Source organism: Ischnura elegans, chromosome 8 (assembly GCF_921293095.1).
Source record: "Ischnura elegans chromosome 8, ioIscEleg1.1, whole genome shotgun sequence".
Classification (NCBI taxonomy): domain Eukaryota; kingdom Metazoa; phylum Arthropoda; class Insecta; order Odonata; family Coenagrionidae; genus Ischnura; species Ischnura elegans.
The window spans coordinates 39,905,452-39,924,932 of NC_060253.1; the positions used below are offsets into that span (position 1 = coordinate 39,905,452).

At 37.5% G+C, this 19,481-nt stretch overlaps 2 protein-coding genes across 10 annotated transcripts in view; one reads left to right on the forward strand and one right to left on the reverse strand.

Annotated features, from left to right (window-relative positions):
* LOC124163358 overlaps positions 1–16,437 on the reverse strand; it is a 106,034-nt gene extending 89,597 nt beyond the window's left edge. For 2 of the 6 annotated variants that reach the window (XM_046540217.1, XM_046540215.1), the window contains exons 1-2: positions 15,732–16,341; positions 8,567–8,633 (exon numbers count right to left, since the gene is read on the reverse strand). Coding sequence is in view for 2 of the 6 variants with exons in the window: in XM_046540220.1 (XP_046396176.1) it covers positions 792–890; positions 2,580–2,694; positions 2,888–3,039 (366 nt within the window). In the remaining 4 variants the exon portion in view is untranslated. The other 4 variants (XM_046540220.1, XM_046540219.1, XM_046540216.1 and 1 more) reach the window with 4 other exon arrangements.
* LOC124163357 overlaps positions 16,359–19,481 on the forward strand; it is a 59,190-nt gene continuing 56,067 nt past the window's right edge. For all 4 annotated transcript variants that reach the window (XM_046540210.1, XM_046540212.1, XM_046540214.1 and 1 more), the window contains exon 1: positions 16,359–16,592. In XM_046540210.1, the coding sequence (XP_046396166.1) occupies positions 16,448–16,592 (145 nt within the window). In that variant the 5' untranslated portion in view covers positions 16,359–16,447. The remainder of the gene's footprint in view (positions 16,593–19,481) is intronic.

Genomic DNA, 19,481 nt, shown 5'->3' on the forward strand with positions numbered 1-19,481 from the left:
AAATTGACTTCACATAATATTATACGCACTACATTCGAAATTAAAGTTCAAAAAAAGAAATACACAATATACCCAGGAATCAAACAATATTTAGAAAAATGTTTTGCACAGTAAGGGAAGATTACATCATCTTGGTAAGTGTAACTAAGCCCTCAGTACCACAAGCAGATCATTAACAATGTTTTTTGTACGTTAGAAAAAATTACCTGCCCGTGATATCACATAATATTCATGATAGGGGTATCCATATTAAAAGTGCTAATAGGATCAAACAACTTTCAACACAAAATGAACAAATATCAATTGAAACCCCATCAAAAATATGCATTAATTATTTGACTTCCAATTACATTAAGAAAGTTACAATTCTTGTAGAAATGATGGAATACAGTTTGAAAGGAAATGATTGGGAACCAGAAAAGTACTGATATGAAATGTACGGAAATTATACGTAACATAATATCAGTTTATTTTTATACCCAAAAGTTCCACATCAGAACTTCAGTTACATACTTGTTCCAGGTCTGACCAGACCGATTTCAGGCCTTATATTAATTGCGAACAGGAGCGAAATTCTTTCTGATGAAGCGTTACAATGAGTAATGAATAATCAAACAAACAAGTACTCTAATTGCGAAGATTTTGAAAAAGTTTTGCACAGAATGGACACATTTCACAACTTGAAAATAAATACCCTCTCGAAGTGTGTCAGTACACTATAACTGGAATCATCAAAGCAATTATTTTCACAACTACGAGATGAAATAAAAACAAGAATAGTAGTACTTTACCTCTTCATCATCGTCCAAGGTTGACGTGTTGACCTTCACTTGAATATGATCATCAATAAAAGACATGGACTTGAAGTAGAATAACGAGGGAACATATTCCTGAAAATATTCGAGCCAAATTAATGTTAACCATAATAATATCTACAGGAACCTACACATGTTATCAACTAATTTAGGAGTTGAATAGAACACAAGTCAACATAGAAATTGAAAATTTCATTTGGGAAGGGATTCGAATTAGGCTGAATCTTGACTAACATAATTTTGACAGAACATAACTTGATAATTTTCAAAAATGTGTAGCACTTATCATTTCCACAAAAATATTGAGGTTCAATAAACCTGATCACAAATATTTGATCACGAGCACAATTTCAAGTCATTGATGTTAAGTTACGGTTAAGATTTACCACGCATAAAGGGCTCGCGAAAAAAATGCACACACCACAATTTATCACACGAAAAGCATTTTGCAAATATGTACTTCTGCTCAAGGTTTCCATAGTTTTTCAATGTTTACAAACAATACTGCAATATTTTTTTTCGTTATTTATTCATTATGAATCAATTTGAGAACTAGCTTTTCCTAGACATTTTCAAATGAGAAAGAAGATTGGAAGAAATAATAATCGCGACCTCAGAGAGAGAGATACTAAATCTCTATAAGATTTTATCACAAAAAACAATGGTGCCAATAAATTTAAGCGGTTAATGGCAACATGCACCGTGAGAGGTAGGTACTATCGCTTCAGATGATGACAATAGAGAGCAATTCCACGTAAATGTCATACTGACTGGTTAAATAAAAAAAGTGGTTGTAGGCTCTGATATGGATCAAAATTTGTGCTATAAAGTCTAGACTTTCGTTATTAAGTGCTGACACTAGCATGAGTCGCGTGTGTCTCTGATAAGAGAAATTTTTTTATGTGCTCACCACAGTTTTTAGCCACATACTAAATTTAATGAGTCATCTACGCGCAAAAAACATGTTTCGCTAATTGATTTTTATGGCCACTGTATTAATAATTTTTTTTTCTATTTTGAGGTTCGTTCATTATTTTGAATGATTTTAAGGGTTTTTGCACAAATTTGTTTTGTTTATTTTGAATTAAAGAAGTTATTTTGTAAAATTTTTTGGCAGTGAATAAATTTATACCAGAAGGGAATCACAAAAGTCAGTCCGTGACGATGCTTTTCAAGAGGAATTACTCCTCTGTAAAATCAGTTATTGCAATGGGCTTTGCAGCATTATGAAATTTGCATTTTGTGTTCTGAGATGTATTTTACTGAAACTCTGATCACTCTTTGTTTCAGAGCAAATCTTAGAGGTTTTACTCTGAGCTGAAAGTTCGCTTCATTTTTGTCAGTCCGTGACAGTGAATTTTAAGTCACGTAAGTCCTGTATTTTTCAAGACAAAGTAGTGTATCAACCAAAGTTAAACTTCACACCATTGTGCAGCAATTTAGAAGTTGAAAAAGTTTTGTATGTCAGTCCGCTCGCGTTACGTGTGTTCTTAAAAGTTCAAAAACGCATTGTGACGGTCAGTCCGTGACGCTAGGAATCGCCCTATAGTGAGTACTAGTCATCACGGGTAATAATGCGAGCTATTGATAAACGTGAATGAAAAAGATAAAATTTCAGATAACCAATCATGTCCACGATATGGAAAGAATGGCACAAAATACAATTACACTACTAAGGTGCATGGCTATCTACTAAAGAAAAGCAAAATAATCAAAATTCACTCGACCATTACGCGGAATAAAAGAGGATGGCAAATTACTAACCAAGTCTCCGGCGGCACCGTTCATCTTAGACCTTATTATTTTCTTTTTTTCAGATAAGTAATTGGTTCGAAGCGAGTGCCACTTCCTCTTGCAATCATGTGCTGTTGTGTTAGGTCTGAAAAATCAATCCATCATACCATTTAAAATCATAACAAATAAGGTGGAAATGAACTAACTAATTTATAATTCTGACAAAAAGGAATGAAGAAATTTTCTGGCATATTTCAAAGAATGTTAACAACCAGAAACAACTTGAGATATGTAAAGGTGCCAATTGAGAGAGAGAGAAGGATCGTTCGTTATCTTACCTCACAGAGCAAAGACTCTGGGCTATTTCTTCCATTGCCATTGTCCTCATAGCTTTGCTTTTGTAATAGTACTCCTTCGGGTCGTACAAATACGGCTTGTCCATTATGGCCGCAATGAAGGCTTCGACCTGGTTCTTGGTCCAGCTGGCCATTTCCGGTTAACTTGTGCGAGTCGGCGAATCGTCAAAAAATCCTGAAATGGGTCGAGACCCCCAAGAAAACACTGCGAATGACCAAAGAGTGAGGAAGCGACAGTCATATCACTCAGAGCGCAAAGCAAGCGTCCTTAGAATAGGCGACAGGCGAAAAAGTTAAGGGCAAGTCAAAGTCGCGGATACGTTTATTAAGGCCGTTTTACACGGTACACGGAATTGCGCAATCTTACGTACGTGCGAAGGCGCAATAAAAATTGCGTCGTGCAAAGCGGTGAGTTGCTAGAACACATGCGAAAATGCGTGGATGCGAGACGGCAAAATAGCCCCTGTTCTAATTTCGTTCATGCATTCGCGCAATTCCACGCCATTTTAGAAATTAATGCAGCTCTAACCTGCGCAATTCCATGCCCCGTGTAAAACGGCCTTAAGAATAACAGCAAAATAAAGTGACGATGAGCGGCTAAACACTCCCTCAAAACAAATTTTACAGCATGCGCTCAGCGTATTTCCCTACTCCCTACGGTTGTTTAGGCACCTATGACGTCACGCCTGGCCTCGGCAAGGCAGCTCTGCAGCTCTAATGCAGCTCTAACCTGCGCAATTCCGTGCCCCGTGTAAAACGGCCTTTACAACAGAGCAGTGGCGCAGCGAGGGGGGGTTTGGGGGATAAAAACCCCCCCAAGAGCTCAGAGAATTTCTTTAGTTTAATCCATTTTACTTAATTGGATTGATATTACTAATACAATAGTGTAAGGATGAATAAAATATCCCTCTGAAAGCCGTAAAACTCATCGTTTTGAACCATTTATCTTTAAAATTCCGCAATCTTTAATCTCGTACCTATCATTCAATGGTTTTCGGCTCAACTTTGTGGAAATTTATACACGAAAATGAAAAGGAGATTTCGTTGCTTTCCACAGATTTATTTCGTCCGTACGACATGTTTCGACCATAGAAGTCATTCTCAAGTACCGCTACCCAAGTACTTGATAATGACCTCTATGGTCGAAACATGTCGTACGGACGAGATAAATCTGTGGAAAGCAACGATCTCCTTTTCATTTTCTCGTACCTATCACTTATCTTGGTGGGTATACCATACCCTCATACACCCCGGTTGCACCTTAACCCCCCCCAGCTTTAATTCCTAGCTGCGCCCCTGCAACAGAGCATTCACTTAAGATGTCATAACACTCCACGCATTTGAATTTGTTTTGCAAAAGGCGCAGATAGGTTTCGGGGTTGTGCTCCACCAATTATACACAGTTTCGCTTATCCGCCATCGCCGAACACGTATGGGAAGGGCCAACGCTCTTGGAGGCCAATGTGAACTTCGAAAATGCTAGACTCATCGCTACAGAGAAGCATTTCTATCCCCGACTCATGCGAGAGGCTATCGAAATAGCCAAAACATCCACTTTCAACAGGGAAGACAGCTATTTGCTCTCCAACGCTTCTCCAAACCTGAAGCCTCGTTCTTCTATGCCGGCGAAACTGTCGTCGCGAAGATGGATCGACGCGAAGGACAACCCGGAAACTCATCTGCTCCTACTGCACCACTCCACGAAAGCCTAAATCAATACTTAATTTGCGCCACTTGCAACGCTGACGATAGTTGTACGAATTACACGGAGAAATAAACTATGATTAGGGCTGTGATTCAAAATTTACTTTCTTCTATGATACAACTTATCTAATTCATAAATTTTCAATGCTATTCCTCACGAGTGTAAATACTCTCCAGCAAACGTTATAAATAAAAAGATCGCTTTCCGGTCATGGCCGCTCTGCGGACATTTTTGAAAACCGATAAAACCGATGAAAAGGAGAGTGAAGTGGTACCATAAATCGAGTTTTCACGTCACTGCCTCGAGCCTCTTTTTTTCAGTCCCTTGATCCCGGAAATAGTTTCGACAACATACATAAACAATGGCAAGCGAGCATCCAACGTCCTTGATAAACGCGAACATAAAAGCTTGATAGAACACGAGGAAAAACAGAAAAAGGTCATGGAGACTGCGCCCCGACAAACGACTAACGCAATGGTTCAACCCAAACATTACCATTACATTTTTTACGCATGAGTCCTACAATTTCAGCAGGATTGCTATTTAAGAGGGTGCATCACTTTCTCTCGACCATCAGTCCTCTAGATTGCACTTTCAACACCTTAAACAACAGGAAAGGCGGTATCTGGCAATGTCTAGCTTAACTCCCCCTATGGAGGTGTGTTTGACACTGTTTGGAATTATTCCGATTGGTTTACATTCCAAACAGTCGATTACGATTGATTTCAATGCGATCGGAATTAGTTGTGGCTGAAAATTTTTTCTCGACTCATTGCGAGGAATCGTATCGTCATGGGAATGAAACTTTTCACACAGAATAAATCCCGATCATCTTGATAACCGATCGGAATCAACCGTTCGGAATGTATATCGATCGAAATATGTTATTAAGAGCAAAGTCAACCACGCCCCCCTAGAGTCATAAGGGGAAATGAGCAGATATCATGTTATTCTTAAGTTTAGTTGAACGTATGACGAACGTCGGGCATTCAAGAGTGGAGATGTTTTCCACATCCCGTAAGAACCAAACTACATAACCTTAAGGAATTAGAGTGAACCTCATAAATGGAATTATTAGAAACAGTTGCTGCTAATAAACTGTCCAATTCTTTTGTTTTTAAATTGTAAATTTAAAATAAACTCCATACGTCTCGACGCCTATGCATCAACAGAGTCCGCCATTAATGATGTGGCAAACAATGGTTTTCTGCGACGTCTTCACGTCGTAGTTATCATGATGCCCTCTAGATCGATATTTTGTGCATCATTCTTTAGAAAAATTGCGCACTTTTATTTCACTATAGTCGTATTTTGACTTTTTTCGGCGAGAACTTTCTTTGTTATCTTGAAACTTTCATGGTAGAAAGAGTACAACTCAATCGACATTCGCCTAATCCTTAAAAATTTGCACCTGAGGAAATACTGAGGAATTTTTTTTAAGCTTGAGACAAAGGACAATGTTGACGAGGAAAAATAATTTGATGCTTTCCCGGCGAATACTGTGGATAAACTCATCTCGGCATTCCCACCCGGTTAAATTATCCATATTAGCCAACGCTTCGACTCGGGGCTCATCGTCAGGGCTGCCCTGAAGAGTTTACCCACAATATTGACGAGGAGTTACTCAATATACCCAAAAAAATTCAAGATTGTAGGTTCATTTTAGAGCGACCAATGCGTAAAGAACAAAAAATAAAATTAATAAGAGTAAAAAAACACGATTTTGACCAAAAACGGTATAACATGCACTAAAAAGTAAAAAAAATGAGTTTTCCATTACTCGAAGAAGAATGCGTACGAGCTGATTGGGTTTATTATAAATGATTGTAGAAGACCCTGATAAGTGAGTAAGAATTGGCACGGAATATTATTATCTAAACCTAATCCTAAAAATCTTATTCCTATCCTTCCTCTCCCTCGTTTACCCAACACTCTAACCTCAAACAGTGTTTTCTTTATCCCCTCCCCGCTAAGTACTCGCTCCATCCATTCCATCTATCTCCTCCATATCTCATCTAGATGCTGCCTCTCCCCACCCACCATGTACAGCACTTCGTCGTTCCTCCTCCTCTATATCCACTTCATCTACTTCGTTAACAAACAAATTTCTGATTCAATAGACAAGTTGTTATTTGTAAAGTCATTCCAATACATTGATATAATTAACGATTTTCAAAAAGGAAAGACATATTTTTTAATCGCTCGTAAAAATTCAAAACCTGCTCCATAATAAATATTTATTTTAATGAACATTAAAACTAAAATGAAACTTCGTCTTCGAGCAAGATCAAAAGTTTTTAAGCCACATTTTTCGCGGTCTGCAAATAAAAATTATCGCCAGCATGCAATTTGTTTAGGAATACTATAAAAAAATCAAGGAATTCATTCTCCCAAAACCCTCCTCTTAATCCAACCCCCTCACCTTCTTCATTCTCCTCCATACCCATATCTCGAATGGCTCCAGTCTACTCTCGTCCTCCTTCCTAAAAAAATCGCTTACCGAGCTCATTTCACCACAAGAAATCTAATAGTATAACGTTCAGTAATTTATACTTGGAATACAGGTTACTAGTAATGAATGTAACAAAATAAGATCATCAAGTCGGCCTCCAAATGTGTTGTCACCAACCTCGCATTTAAACGAGTTTACAAAAGTCGCCACTCGCGTCGCTGACGGACAAAATTATCCGAGCTTCGAGGGGAAATAAGGTATAATTAGGGGTGTTATTTATTTATTTCAATTACCCCCGAAAACAGCACAATCAAACCTTTACATCGGGAGTTTAAAAAATCAACAACAGAGGATCACACACACCCATGTACAGGAAGGGGCAACTTATCCAGGCGGGACTTGAACCCGCGACCTTCGGTATGGTAGGCGAGGACTTATCCCTGCCGCCACCGAGGCTGACAAAACCAAAATTTATGCACATGAAGTTGTGATCTTTCAAATTCATAACTCGTCGATTCAATTCTTTGCATTTGCAAAAACCATACTCCAAAATATGGGGAAAAAAGTGGGTCGTATTGCGCTCATCACCGCGCCGCGGAAATTTTTGAAAGCCGATTAAAATGCGGCCGAAGTGGGAACAGAAATCAGCCTTGCATGGAATGGAATTGTGCCTCCTCTTTGCAGTACCCTTGCTACTAGTAATACACTCCCACCAACATTTTTGCAACGCAGCAAGTACTTGCTCATAAAACATGCACGGAGGAAACCAAACTCGGCCTTTAACTGCGATCTAGCGCTCTTCGTAGAAGAAGTCTACTTCATTTCTCGGAATCATAGGCAAGAGGGCGCAGAGGAACTCATGGAACAAAGCACACTAACCGCAAGAACTAATTTCCAGAGCCTCTGCGTCAAAGCTGATGCCATAATGCACGCCCACTTCGGCTAAAATATAAAGCGCATATACGCCCGAGGAATCATGAATGGTTGCTTTCCCATTTCCCGTGCGAGGGAATATAACCTATTTTACAGTAGCCCAGACCACAATACGGACGTAGAAGAAACCCAACAAAACATGAAACCTCTCGGCTTCTGATACGACACTTGAAAAGAAAACTAACTCAGAATTATGCACGAGAGATAAATGGCTCTTCTTGCTTCCCTCTAAAATCTTAATGGGGTTAAAATTATTCATTCTCGAAATTTTAGATCGTTAGTGACCAATTCGCGCCAGAGAGACCATCCTTGTAGACTTACGTCGCAAAAAATACGTCCCGACCACATCGAATTTTTACTATCTGCGCGCTCTGAAGCGAAATCGAAGGCGCTACCAGTAGCTCAAACAGCTGGAAAAAGCATGGACTTGTAAATATTTCTACGGATCCAATTGCAACATTATCTGCACTTTTATTTTTTTAACTCCGATGGCTGTCGTTTACCATTACGAACATAGCTTCAGCAATTAAGCAATCGACAGTATAAAGAGTAAAAATGGAAAATGACTCACCTAAGAGGACGAGGGGTTGAGTGGCGGTCCAGCACCTTCTACTACCCGTATCCTCCGAGTCGTCAAGCTGAAAAAATAAAAAGGTAATGTAATCAAACTTCAACAATAACGTATAAAAACATTGCTACTCGAAAAAAAATTTTTGTAAATGTTATGAATACGATGAGGCCACTCCCTACTCATTCATTCAGTGCTTGAATCAGGGATGGCAATGGCAACTAAGCGAAAGTCAAAACCAGTAAAATTTCAATAGTTTCATTCCCGGGAGCGAAATGTAGACAAAAAACGAAATGGATTTAAACCCGTGGAGCTAAACTCAGGGTCGAAACAAAATCGGAGTGAAAACTACTTCGAGTCGAAACTAAACTAAACCTCTGAGACGAAACGAAACGAAGATGTTTCGCGCCGGAGGGACCACGTGCTTCATCTCCAAACAGCTTAGTTTCGACCCACACACCGAGTACGAAGTATGGTTGATTGCAGTAGAGGTTCGGCCTACCGCCATTAGATGCACGGGGCACTCATATTTTTACCACTAACAGGAGGACGGTGAACGCAAACTGGCCATTCGATTTTTAAACTCGATGCTTTAACCTCTCTACACGTAAGTCAAACGCAATGGGTCGAAACCATTCTCTCTTAATCCCCTCCACTCAGCTTCTGGGATCGAAACATAACTATGAACAGTGGAGTTTCGAGTAATTTAATTTCGATACTGGGGAAAAGTTTCGTCCCAGGTCGAAACTAAACTCCTTGGGGATTTTAATTTCGTGCGGGGACGAAACTAAGCCTCGTATTTTCGTTTCCCTCTGGTTCGAAACGAAACATTTACGTTTCGTTTCACTAGTCATCCCTGGTTTGAACCCGAAGATTAGCTATGGGAGGCGAGGGTAAAGCTCACCCCGAACTAAGCCACAGGCGTATAAATTCCACACAATCCGAGCTAGGGGACCAGTTCCTTTCCCTGGGCCACCTCGCACTTCACATTTTTGGCTGATGTCCGAGAGATTTGAACCCAGGACTCATCGGTCAGCAGCCAAGCTCTTTTATCATTAGGCTTCTACGCTCCCCATTCCATCCCGCTCCATTAGTTACAAAAACCAGAAATTTCAATTAATACAAATAAATTGGTATATCGGGGGGTATATCGTTTATACGACGTAAAAATCTTCTATATAATAAATAAGGGGAACGTAAACTTTGCCTTAACTAAGCGAAGCTGTTGAAGTAAATGTAGGGTTAAGATATTACTGTGTTCAATGTATATTTTACGTATAATTCTTCTTGCAATTATACGTTATATAACGTACAATTTATTTTAAAATTATAACGTACAACTTATCTTAAATATTTTCTGGAGGAGGGCCCCCGCAACTCCCACTTACCCTGGCGGGTATGCAATATCCCCACACCCCTAGTATTAGCTGCGCCTAAACCCCCCTAGGCGTAAATCTAAGCTGCGCCCCTGGTTCTAACGATTGCTGGAACAATCTTAATATGAACGAGGAACGGTACAACTAACCGGAAGAGTTTGGAAGGCGAGATAGGAGGACGTTGAAGCGGAAGCGGGGCGTAGGTCGGCCGTGAGGCGCAACATGGACTTCCAAAAGTCACTGCCAAGGTCGTCCACGTTCGGAGATCCCCGACCGCCTCTCGAAATAAACACAAAAATGCCCCGAAAGATTATAGGGAGGCCGTGGCCCCGAAAATCATCCACACGCGGTGGACGGGCGACTTCGAAGGAAAATTCTCGGACGGGTCATTTCCTACGGGTCGATAGCGCAAAGTGTGTCGTGGAATTAATACGGGCATAAATAAATAAAAAGATGAGAACGGAATATTCAATAATTTTGAACTTTATATACTTAAAAATTGTAATTTTAAAGGTTATTAGAACTAATAAAATTGGACTCCTTCTTTTTTTTTAATTACTTTTTTATCTTTCTATTTTCGTATGAAGATTTTCACAGCTTCTTTTATCACTGTTGGTGGCAGGGGCGGATCCAGGATTTCTTTCTGGAGGGGGCACAAGCAAGGCCGTATCCAGGGGGGCACAAGGATGCCTCGTAATACAAAACGAACGCAATGATAATGGGACCGTATTAAAAATCTTGCATATTTTTTAAGGGTCTGGGGGGAGGGGGGGCACGTGCTCCTTGCCCCTAGATCCGCCTATGGGTGGTGGTTGTTTTCGGGAATTGCTGCGTAGGTAACAGCAATTACCTACGCAGCAATTCCCGAAAAAAACCGCCAACATCTATCTGTTTATTACTCTTGCGTATAACATTCACACAAGTCGCCGCAGGCGAATATAAAAACAGAGTTACAGATTGAAATTGAACCTAAGAGACAGAAACAAACACAGGACGATGACACCATATAAATGAAACTTTTTATTTCTTTTACTTTATATATATTATCCTTATTATTGTTATGTTTCTATGTATTTTTGTTTTGCGATAAAAATTGAGGTAAAAGTCTGGTTTTACACGCTTTTTCTTAACTGACATCGTCTGATTATCTGTTTCATCGATGGAACCTTCCCGATTAAATGGATTTTTAACCCTTTTCCCATTGACGGATCGGCTTGAAATTTTGCTTATTTGCTTGCTTCAGATGACAGTGAATTCAATAATAAAAAATTAGAAATTTCGTTTCGAAATTTCCACACGGATGAATAGATTAAATTTTATCTATTGATGCCTCGAATTATAACTGTTTTAACAGATTTTTTGGCATCTCTGGTTTAATCGATAACAAGAATATCCAAAATAAAGTAAAAAATAAAAAAGTAAAACATAAAAAAATGTTAAAGCTCGATTTTTCCATAAACAGCATAAAATGCAAAAAAGTAAAGTATAAGTTTATCATCGCATTGAGAATAAAACGCGGGCGCTAATTTGGTTTATAACAAATGAGTGTAGAGGTGCTTTACAGGTGAGTAAGGATTAGTTCGCAATATTAATATCTAAACCTAATCAGTACCACGCTTCATTCTTCGAGGGATGAAGAGGTTATCCCGTTGTTTACTTTTTGTGCATTTTTTCTGTTTTTGTAAATATCGTGTTTTTTTATCTTGCTCATTCTTCTTTCTGCTTTTTAACGGTGATTCATATAATCGATTAAATTTGAATGTGTTCAAAATATTTTTGTCATAAAATTTATAACTAAGGCCATCTGTTGAGAAATTTTAAAACTATTTCTCCAAACGGAAATTTAGTTCATTAATGACAGCACCATAGAATGAAATTTCTGACGTCTGATTATTGGAAATTGAATTGTCATCTGAAGAAAGCAAGTAAGCAAAATTTCAAGCCAGTGGGAAAAGGTTTAAACATCAATTTAAACGAATATGTTCCATCGATAAAACAGACGAAGCAAGTAAAGAAAACTCGTGTTTAAAAAAAGATATTTCACTGTAATTTTCTATCGCGAAACAAAAAAATAATAACAAAATAAAAAACGAAACATGAAATGAGTCCAAAATAATGAGTTCACATAACGATTAATCACAATTTTTTAAGTAAACAGAACCAAAATGCAGACATAAGGGAAAATTAACAAGCCAAAGCTAAATATATCGGCGAAAATGACTTCAGGCTAAATTTCAGGGCAGGCTAAATAAATTTCATGCGTATTTTATTTATATATTATTGAAATAAATGGCGTGAAGTTTCCATAGATGAGTCGGCAAAACAGACGAAGCGAGTAAATAAAAAGCTTGTAAAATAGGGTTTACAAAAAGTTGAGTACAAATGAAAATTTGGGAAATTCTCCTCCTAAAATGTAAAAATAAAAATCCGACGGGTTAAATGCAAAATTGTAATAAAAGGGTCTTTTAACCACACTTGGAATCACAACTCGTTGAATTAATATGAAAAAATGTACGAAAAACAGGTGCGACGTAAAAAAATCTCCCTCATTTAGCCATTCTTTCGTGATTTAAAATTAAAAAACGATATATTTACCGCCAAATATTCACGATTTTACGATATATTTCGAGTTTCAGTTCATTGACTGGTTCAATTAGAATCGATAATGGAGGCGAGAGCGTACACAACAAACCACGTGTTGCCAATGCGCGAGGATGAGGAGAAGCGGTGACCCGCTTGCCAGGAGTTTGTGACGTCATTGGCTGCAGGGAGAACCGGGAACTTAATGACGAAAAGAATCGCAAAAATATTGTACACAACAACGAACCATACGTGGACAAAGCAATGAGCTTGGTGTAGTGGATAAAAGAAGCGGTAATCCGCTAAGCAGGAGCGCGTGTCCTCACCAACTAAATTGCGAAAGGGTTAATCGATTCGATAAGGAGCTGTCGAGTTTTTCACAGCGATCATTAATAAAATTAGACGACGGATGGAAAATCGGAAAAATATGGGCCTATCTATCAAACTTTCGCTAAAAATATAACTATGAAGTTACCACCCAATTTTCATGAGATGGCGACGTCATTGGAGTTTCAGTTCATCGACTCGTTCAATGAGAATCCCTCAAACTCATTTGACAATTTAAACAATTTGGTGGACGACCCCATTCAATCGCTTGTATTCTGTCAGGGGGGCCTTCGCAGGTGGATTAATTTTCCGTTAGATTCAACAATAGGTACGGGCTTAATTTCTCCAGTAACACAATAAAATTCTAATTCAATTTTTAGGATAGCATAAATTTAAATACCTATAATGGCCTGCATTCATGTAACTACTGGGTACCACCCTATATTTAAAGTCATTTCGGTCCATCGGGTTCTCAATCTCTCACGCGTACTCTGCTTAGCATTAACTTAGGATCATGAATCAAGAAATGAGAGTGGGAGGGGCAATATCGACGCAAGATTAGGTAAACACATTTAACAATTAATAGAGAATAGAATTACAGCATGGGGTTCACGCGGAAAAACAAACATTAGTATTTTAAGAAGAAAACAATCGAAGCTCGTGACGAAAATGGTAGGAGTAAAATATATAGATGTAAGAAATCTAAAAGAAGAATTGTTCATATAGATGTAAGAAATCTAAAAGAAGAATTGTTCAAATTGGTTGGTTTTATCCCAGTCGATACACTACATAAATGTGAGATAATAACTAATTATTATTTTGGTGAAAACCATAAAACCCGGAACATGGCTCGATCTGCATTACCGCTTAGGATCAATAAAAATACAATGTTAATAAATATTACACCACCAATGCGAAAGGAATTTGGAAGTTGCTGTAACTACTTACTTTAACGAATCGGCAAAAATATCGAAAAAACTAAGTGTGGTTGAAAGGGAAATTAAAAAATTATTATTAAAACAAATGTGGGCGATTAACTACTTCAAATTGATATTCGATAAAGAGCGTCTTTGTGAGCGCGTGGAAACAAATTTAAATATTATTTTATTCAACACAGGCACCTGCTGATAAGCTGTAATGTGCTGCTTAGCAGTAGAAAAAATGGACCTATCACTTGTATTAATGAGTATTTTTAAACCTTTTACCGTGTATTTTATAGTATTGTTTGACGTATTTAAATGTTTTTTTGAAGACAGTATTATTAAACGCCTATATCATTTCGAAGCGTAGATCTCTATTAAAATTTTTATTTATAATTTGTAAAAATTGCCAAATTAAACGTAAGAAATAAAAATAAATTGATTAATTAACAAAAATACAACTACAATCCCCGATATTTTATACTTGCACATATACAAAAAATTATATAAACGACGAAGCATCACTCAATTCCGTAGCCGTGCTCTAGCGCATAGTTCAATAAACTAATTCAGACCTCAGAACATTATTTTCCCTCACCTCGGGAGTGGGGGGCCCCCTCATCCTTCTCCGAAATACGACCCTGATTGACGCTACCATAAAAATAATAATGACATCCGAGAATAATCGCTTGAACTGCCATTGGCGCAATCCCTGAACTAGTGAGAGAAAATTAATCACGTTTAAGTCACTGCATAATAACAATGATACATTTCTCTATCCCCTGGTCCTCTTCCCTACCAATTCCACACACCAGTGGAGTAGCTAAGAATTCCATTGGGGAGGAATTTTTGAAAAACAGGGTGCTGAGTAGAGGGTTTTTAATCAATGTTAACCCTTTCCACAATGAAAGAAACTTAATTTGTCAAAATCTTTTGTAAATTCATGTTTTATCAATCTTTTGTTTTCTTTTATGAAGAAAAGTAATTGTGTTTTTATATTTTCGGGGGTTCGAACCTCCCCCCTCGCTTCGACACTGCCACACACCGTCATTAGAGCAATAATCGAGCATGAATACAGGATAAAAATATAGAATCAACGTAATTTGAAATTGAAAAATAAAGAAACTTGGGAATTTAATCAAAGGGAAATTTTACGTAAAATATTGCATATTTTACATGTATTAAATTTCGCTTCCACATCACATTCATTATATTTTTTTTACTCCAAAATAATAGAGCGCAATTCTAATTTCAAAATCCAGCCTAATAGCTAGACCGCCAGAAGGATAAAAGCAAGCATAAATGAACGAATTAAATAAAAATGTTGGTATTCCACGTCACTTGGCTTCCGAAGATACCCCACTGTACCTACCTACTAACCCAATAATTTATCAACCCCTGCTGTTACCTCGATACCCTGGGTACACTGGAATAAACGGTGAATACCGAAAGCCCCCAATTCCCTCCATTTGGCCATCTGTTGGTGACTTTCCTTACCACATGGAAATGGAAGCATAGAGAGCCTTTGAAAAAATTCTACGACACTTACGTAAACCACATCGTTAAGGCCACAGGAAATGCTCGCCAACGCCACAATCAAGCGTCACAGCTTTAAATGATTGCGAAAACATTTCCCTATGAGTCTGACATTACTTCAAAGAGATTGGTAGCTACTATCAATAAATTAAGCAGCAAAATATCCAAATACGCTTAGAAGGTTATCAGAAGTAACTGCTGTTGTCAATTCACCTCTATCAGTAAGCATACACAATATGAGCTTTAGAGGCTGTTTAATCGAACCTTTACCGTAAATAACACACATGAACATTAAATATATCCCAACGAACGAATATTTAAGGGAAAGTATAAGCGATGAATATGCACAGGGAATGATAAAAATATAAAACTTAAGTAATGATATAATCATAGAATTAATAAAAAAGTAAATTATTACAATAACTTTACCTTTACATAGGTGTAATACAGCAAATGTTTACAATCACTTGTTTCCCAACTTGGCAAACCGGCCCCGACGCACGAATCTTCACTCAAGAGCCACCGTACGGAGAATCACCATACTACGACGACCACGGCTGATTAATTTGCGATCGAAATGATCCAGCGTTGCCGTTAGTCAGCAAAAACATTGCAAGCATTAAAGGGCAATGTAACAGTGCAATTAATTTACTTATTACTAATTCATGCAGTGCATTTCCTGAGGTTGATGTGTTTACAAACTTTGATTTTGTGCACTTGATGACGTATCATTTCTATGCAGACGATGAGTGAAGTTCTACATAAGAATGCAATTATCTTGTGCGTTAACTGAACGAGGTACACTACGGAATGGACTCAAGATGATAAGAGAAATTCAACGCATACTATCATATCTAGAGTTCCGCCATAGTCCTGTGTAATCTCGCTCTGTTAATCGCTAGAAATGTAAGCACCGAATGGCGTTCATCTCAGACGCCGGGATCAAAATCGAAAACAACTTAATTGAAAATAACAGATGCATATTTCACCAAGAGTAAACTAATGTTAATGTAAATTTTATCCATGTGATTGTAATGGTCACTCACCACACTTCCTCCAACATGTATAGAGAGAACAGCAGACTTCAATAGTCGCGCTGATGTAAGTGCTGGTTTTGACTGAGTTAGTATCTACAGCGAGTGAAAATGGCGGCTGATGGTGAAGCTTCTTGTGTTTGTGACCCAAATTTTGCAGTGATTTGCTCTTTCCTCGACCGTTTCGCGGAATCATGTGGGATTATTCACCCGGATTTCGCTGATCTTCAAGACATGCTGGAAAATTCACAAGAAGGTTAGTGAGATACATTCTTTGTTTCCTCTTCGTGTTGACAAAAGATTTCAATGGTTATTTTGTTTGGCACGACTTGTCCGTTACATTACGCTGACGGCTCGCTTTAGTGTGTTTACGGGTGTCATCTCTTGGGAAATACATTTTTTGAACTTGAGCAAGTGATAATTTTGTTTTTATTTCTATTTGTGATGACTTTATGAATGTTTTTGACGTGAAAATTTACGGAATACGCCGCAAGAGTTGTACCGATCGTGCTGCCGCCCGTATGACGCTTTCATTTATACTTCAAAGAAACGTAAACAATTTTGTTGTCCTTCCGTCTATGTTTTGTCTGTCATAATATTTAGGTATTGGATATTTTAGAAGTTAGGTTAATTGATATTTTGACCCTAAGGGAAATGCAGTGGTTGTTTTGTATCTAGTTATTCTTGGCAAATTTAAATAGTGTTCAGTACTTTGCTTGGGAATACTGCCTCTGGTTGCGTTCTTTCCATAACCTCTCGTTTGAATGTATAGCATAATCTTTATGTTTTGAAAGTTGGCTGCGTGACCAGTGTTGTATTTAGTAAATATTGCTCTTTTCTTAGAAACTCGCAAACGCCATCCAGCGTTGAGAGGGCCGAATTACTTGAAGAGTACTTCTACGCTTTTTTTCAATCAATACGAATCGTGCAACAGATTTGTTCATTTCTTCCATTTTCTTTCGTAATGTGTTGATATTTGATTTTACTTGAGTTTTTCCTTGCTGGAAAGATTATCAGTGTGATAATTTATATTATCATAGCGAGGAGATTCATCCGTTAAATGTCAGCTGGCGAAATTTGTCGGTCACTGTCACTGCTTGATGTTTTTTCACACCGGCTCACTCGTGAATGTAACATTTATCATCTCACGGATCGTGAAAAATTATAGTCTAGTCATCCATTAATATTTTTAAGTATTAGATCTACTTCACTTGTGTAATATTAAGATATATAATTATAAACTTATTGTCTATTCAATAATTTTTCAAGATATTTTCATCCCTTTTCAAACTAAATGCTGGAAAATAAAACCACAAGCAATGGTCTTATGTTTTGTTGGCGCAATCAAAATCAATCGATTAAGAAATGTTTTTAATTCGGGAAATAGTTGTTTTATATTTTATTGATCCGAATGGTATGGGAATTATTATGTCAAGAATTTCAAATCAATTGGGAGAACTTTTGAATCGGCTGAATATACTCTCTTATCATATGCCTACTGATTTCATCGAAGAGAAAAATTTTTGTCTTCTATTTATATTATTTTAGATGCCGAGTTATTCCATATTTAGTCAGGCAATATTTCCCCGTCTTTACAAAATTTAAGGGCGAATACGAGCAATTTTTTTTTAATTCTTTTCATTAGAAGGTATAGTAAGCCTACTTTTTTGTTATATTAATGAAACTAATGTACCAAAGTCTTTCACTCTGCTACTTGTGTTCTTATGAAGAAATTATAAATTTATTTTGACTATCACGTAATACACATTATAATGCTACGATAAAACCATTAGTAAGCTACGCATCACCGGTTTGGCTGCATGCAGCGGCAACTCACTTGAAGAAAATACAAACCACAGAAAATGAAATCATCAGAAAAATCATTGGCGCACCTTGGTTTATCCGGAACCAAAACACCAGAAAGGATCTCAAAATTACTCCTATTCTAGCGAAACTAAAATCTGCTCTAGAAAAATTTGCCCTTACATTTGATAAAACAAATAATGCACTTTTAAAAAATCTTTGGGACTACGAACCTCCGCTGAAACCAAAACACCGCCTCCCCAAATGTGCCCTCAACCCTTCCCATATCCCTATCCCCTAATTCCCTGTCCAGTATTATTATGCCATGACTCTTTTAATCTGTAAAACGTGATCAAATAATCTGCCTGCAACATTACTATACGAAATGCCCAGGAGACAGCTGCAAAGCTGGGAACTGCAGAAAACAACAACAAGAAATATAAGTTTGGACTTGGACATAATACACATAGAAATATAGACAATAGATGGATGATTTTAAAAACTCTTCATATGCTTGAATAGGATTAAGAATAATTATTTTGAGCTGTTTGTCACCATTTCTTGATATAATTCAAGATTCCATTATTTGATTTATGATTTGGGTTAAATATGATCAGCACTCTCCAATTAAATCCTGAATTGTTAAGAATGTATAACCACACTAGAAAACTTGGTCAAAAGAGTCAAGGTTATGGAGAACAAAAATTTTAAAATTTCGAAGTCCCTTTTTATTATTTATCCTTTTTCCTGCATAAAATTGTTTATTTCTGTAGGATTAGTACGCTTTTGCGGCTATAAAAAGGCAAAATTAGGTTTCTCATTTTATAAAACTTTCTGAACCCATGGTGCACCTTGTGAAGGTGCGGTTAATGTGGTTTTTGTTGATACAACATGTTGGATATGGTCCTCCTCTCCGGAGAGTTTGATCTTTCAACATTCCATGTATATATTATTATAGAATCATTGATTTTTTGCTGCCTCCACCATCTCTTGTTGCATCCATCCTAATTACCATAAGGAATTATGTTCTAAATGTTTTCTCTCCTAACTTACTACATCACTTATATTTTCACCAAATATGTAATGCAATGACTCTGTTGTCTTGTCTTAATGATTTTATTCAATTATTCTCGCATGCAGTCCATTTTGGCCTGGATATCAGCCTGGCTTCAGTCCTGTTTTGTTCTTGAAAAAAATTTAGTCTTGTACCTATTTGAAAAGTTCCAAAAAAAAAACAAATCTGTGCTAATTGTGATTATGTTCAAAATTGGCAGATATCTGCATGAACATGTTTTATCTAACCTATGTACATAATGCTCTCAAATCTTTTCGTAAAATCATA